We start from the raw sequence: 4,833 nt of genomic DNA, 5'->3' as shown, positions 1-4,833 counted from the left end.
CTTTATACTTTAATTGTTCAATTTTAGTCCTTCACTTTTAATAAATATTAAATTTAGTCCCTCAAAATTAACATTTACCGAAATTAATTAAATAATAATAATAATTTTTATGTAAGAAAATAAAAAAATGATATATTTTCAAAATTTATAGTAAAATAAAAATGATATAGATAACAAAAAGTTTTTAAGAAAATCAATAATAAACTAGTATTAAAGATAAAATTTAAGATTTATTCAAAATATAAAGAGTAAAATCAAATAAATTTCAAAGTGTAGAGATGGAAAGGTTAATAAATAAATTGTAAATTAGAGCAAAAATTGAATCACCTGATAATGCTGTGAAGATAAATTTTGAGAACTTGCCAAATAGTTGGTAAACTATAACATCAAACAAAATCTGATAGAAGTTCTACGCTAATTTTGGATTTATGCAAAGAAAAAGACAATTTTGGTTACATCAGTCATCAACCATCGTTGGATCTAACCACTTTCTCACCCACCCTTAGGGTATGGCCTACCGACCTAACCATTCCCCAAACGCTTTTTTCAATCATTATTCTCCTCAGGCCATCCGCCATGAAAATAAAGCAGAGAAAAACTCAACAAGTTCCCCTTCTTCCAATCAAAAAACATAAAAGGATGGTGAACCAACCTGGAAAATGGGTGGTGCTGGTGGCGGCGATATGGATTCAGGCATTTGCCGGCACAAATTTTGATTTCCCCTCTTATTCTTCCGATCTGAAGGCGGCTTTGGGGATGTCGCAGGTGGAGCTCAACTATCTCGCGGTGGCTTCCGACCTTGGCAAGGCCTTTGGGTGGTGCTCTGGTGTCGCCCTCTTATATTTTCCTTTGTGGGTGGTGATGTTCATGGCTGCTTCCATGGGGTTTCTCGGCTATGGCCTTCAATGGCTTCTCCTTCAAAGGATTGTCTCTCTGCCTTACTCCATGGTTGGTTTCCTTTCTTATCTCTTCTCCCCCTGATATTGCTCAAACAAATACCATAATCAAAACCATGTTGATGTGAATTGGATGCATTTTCTAACAAATTTAGAAAAAGGGTTTTCTTAAATCATTAGCATTAAGAATAAATAGATACAATTGTTTATCCCTATTCCCATCTAAATTGTCAAATTTTTTATACCCTTGTTATCTAAGCTATCAAGAATGACAAATTCAAATGTAGTACAATATGGGTTTGGGGTGGGGGACAAACAAATGGTAAAGATTGCTCTCATTTACCTGCTTAGTGACGAGCATTTCTTATTGTCAGGTTTATCTTCTCTGCTTGATGGCTGGATGTAGTATTTGCTGGTTCAACACGGTCTGCTATGTTTCATGTATCCAAAATTTTCCAGCCAACCGTGCGCTTGCATTGTCCTTGATTGTCAGCTTCAATGGAGTCAGTGCAGCTCTATACACCCTAATTGCCAATGCAATAGACCCCAATGATGCCAGCTTGTACCTCTTCCTAAATGCGCTTGTTCCTCTCATCATCTCTGTCGTTGCCTTCCTCCCAATCCTTCATCAGCCACCGGTTCAGCCGTCCTCCGCGGATGCCATCCGTCATGACTCCCTCATCTTCATCTGCTTATACATCACGGCCATTATCACAGGGCTATACTTAATCTCCTTCAATTCCATGCCTTCCAACAAATACGGGTCCCAAATTCTGTTAGCAGGGGCTTTTGCCCTTTTACTAGTTCCTCTTTGTTTGCCAGGAATTCTGAGTACACGCAGGTGGTTGGTTCGGATCATATCCACCAGCTTGAGCTGTCTTATTCACTCTAGATTTAACCTTGTTGATCATGAGCTTCACCAGGAGCTCATTGCAGTTGGAACAGAACGAAATGGCATGACGGTCATCGTCCCTTTTGATTCTAACGAGAAGGAAAGCATTTCAAGGAAGGTGATGGAGAAAGAGAACTTGGTAGTGCTTGAAGAAGAGCATTCGGCTAAGATGCTCATGCGACGGTTGGACTTTTGGCTCTATTATGTTGCATACTTTTGTGGTGGTACGATTGGGTTGGTTTACAGCAACAATCTTGGGCAAATCGCACAGTCGCTTGGATACAGTTCATCAACAAGTTCACTTGTAACACTCTACTCTTCTTGCTCCTTCTTTGGGCGATTAATATCAGCAGCCCCAGATTTCATGCGTGAGTATGTAGTAACAGCAAAAGGTTCATACCAGCATATATAATGATATATATTCACTTATCATGAAAGATTTTTGTGTATATAACTTAGAACTTTCCATTTCCATTAGAAAGTGTGGATCAATATTCTTTCTTGTAGACTTAGTGTAGCAAATGCAAAAGGTTCAGACCAACATATGTTCATGTCACTGAAAGATAAGTACTTCAGATAACTTGAAATTTTCCATTTGCATTAGGAAGTGTAGGTTCATATCTTTCTTCTAGACTTCATGTCGTAACAGGAAAAGGTCCATATGCGCAGATATTCATTTGCGTGATAGATTAAGTTTAGATAACTTTAAACTTCCATTTGCATTAGAAACTGTGGCTTCATAAATGCCAAAGGTTCATATCTACATTCCTTCATTATCACTAAAAGAGTTTAGTTCAGATGATTTGAAACTTTTAATTTGCATCAGGAAGTATGGATTCATATTCTTTCTTCTAGATTTCATATAGCAGATGCAACAGGTTTTGTGTGTGTATATATATATATATATATATATTCATTTGTTTTAAAAGATTTAATTCAAATAATTTGAAACTTTTCGTTTCCACTAGAAAGTGTCGGTTCATATCGACATGTAGATTCATTTGACATTGGAACTTACAGTTTACATTAGAAATTTTGGTTTCATATTCCTTCTTCTAAACTTCCCAAACACAATCTGTAATTGATAACAGAGAAAAACAATCCTCATAGATTGATTAGATTTTGTACCTGTGCAGAAAGGTGCACTTCGCCAGAACAGGGTGGCTAGCCATTGCACTGGTGCCAACTCCAATCGCCTTCATTTTACTCGCCGCATCAGACAGCAAAATCGCATTACAAGCCGGCACTGGCTTGATCGGCCTATGCTCGGGATTCATATTCTCAGCCTCAGTCTCAATCACATCAGAGTTATTCGGACCGAACAGTTCAGGGGTCAACCACAACATCCTCATCACCAACATCCCTCTCGGCTCGTTCCTCTACGGCGTCCTGGCAGCAGTGGCGTACGATTCAAACGCCGGAAGTTCACACCAGACGGCGGCACTGGGGGACGCTGTAGTGTGCATCGGCCAGAATTGCTATCTGCAGACGTTCGTATGGTGGGCTTGCATCTCCATCTTCGGCCTGGCTTCTAGCTTCTTGCTTTTCCGACGGACGAAACCAGCTTACGACCGCCATTACGAGAGTAACGTAAGCAAGATGCAGCCACCTTAGATCAGAGATTACAACTTTACACAGAAAAGATAGATGGGTTATGGATTTGAAGAGAATTGAAAATGGTGAGTGGATCAAACAACAAAGTAAAATTTCTAGTGGATACCAAAATCGTGCTGGAATTGAAATCCCTAATCCAAATTCAAATCAATATATACCTAAATCATTCGATATTGTAGAACGGATTTTCATCGAACTTGAGAAACAAAGCCCCCGTTCCGCATCGCAGCTCCGCGGGAAAAATTATGACATTATATTCAATTCGAAATATATATATACATTGTAATTAAATTATCAAGAAAAAGTATAAAAGCTAACGTAGTTTTTTTTTTTTTTTTTTACTGAACGTGGACTTAGACTTTTTAAGTTTACCCTTGTTGAGCTATACTCGCTCGTATTATCAATTATTTTATCTTCTGCTTTTTCGAGTAATTTTACTTTTTACTTTTTCTCCTCCAATTGAACAAGTTTTCTTTAAGTATAAACCGAGGTGTAGATTTGAATCACATACATCATTTGTCACTATTAATTGAGTTATGCTCGCTTTTACAAAACAAATGTTCTTTAAAACAGTAATTGTTGTGTTATTCACTAGTTTTTTTTCTAATAATATAGTTCTCACATTTTTAAGTTTGTGTTTTTTTTAGAATAGGAAATAACAAATTTTGATTCTAAAGTGAAAAAAAAGTTTGTGTTTATTTGATTTGTGGGCGTTATAAAATATTTAATGGGTCTATGAACTTATTGTATCTATTTTTGTCCATAAATTTTTTAAAAAATATAGTAGGTCTTTCAAATTTCAATTTTCTGTCCAATATGTCGTTGAAATTTTAATTTTTGTTTAAAAAGTCAATTTGTTATTTTCTAAAACTCACATACCTACTAATCACAAAATTGAAATTTTAAATTTTTTAGATATAAAACTTAATTTTATGAAAATTGTTAAGAAAAAAAAATTAAATATGTAAAACATTTTATTTGAAACGAAATGAAAAGTTCAAATAAATCATACACAAAATTGTAGCCACAAACTTAAAAGGTACATTGAGGATTAAACATTTTTTTTTATTGGTATATATAGATCATGTTTGTTGACACTTTTTATTTATTCTTACTTTATCATAAATAAATACTTCTCTGCTAACACACGGTACAACAAGCAAGCTAAATTCCTAAATTTGAAGCAAGGGGGTTATGCAAGTAGAAAAGTATGAGTAGGAGTTTTCCAAGTTGTCCCATTTTGCTCTTGAGTTGTGGCCACCGAGGTGGCAAGGATGAAAAGGTTTGTGGTATGGTGCACGCTCTTGACCTCAAGACCTATACCACGGTACTGCGTGCAGTCGTGAGGATCGACGTTGATTCTTGGGAAGGAGATGAGTACAGGAGTTATTAGGAGTAGGGACCTCTGCAGGGCAGGAAAGGAAAGCAAAG

General features: G+C 36.4%; 1 protein-coding gene across 1 annotated transcript; it reads left to right on the top strand.

The window, feature by feature from the left end:
- Positions 1 to 494: 494 nt before the first annotated feature.
- LOC120068582 (protein NUCLEAR FUSION DEFECTIVE 4-like) lies at positions 495 to 3,739 on the top strand. Its single transcript, XM_039020397.1, is given in 4 exon segments — positions 495 to 569; positions 571 to 948; positions 1,271 to 2,160; positions 2,925 to 3,739. Coding segments are annotated over 4 exon segments (1,806 nt in total). The 5' UTR covers positions 495 to 509; the 3' UTR covers positions 3,403 to 3,739.
- The last annotated feature ends 1,094 nt before the right edge of the window (positions 3,740 to 4,833 follow it).

This window comes from Benincasa hispida, chromosome 12, assembly GCF_009727055.1.
Source record: "Benincasa hispida cultivar B227 chromosome 12, ASM972705v1, whole genome shotgun sequence".
NCBI classification, from domain to species: domain Eukaryota; kingdom Viridiplantae; phylum Streptophyta; class Magnoliopsida; order Cucurbitales; family Cucurbitaceae; genus Benincasa; species Benincasa hispida.
Note: the sequence above shows the minus strand (reverse complement) of the source record. Positions and strands in the feature narration are given on the sequence as shown.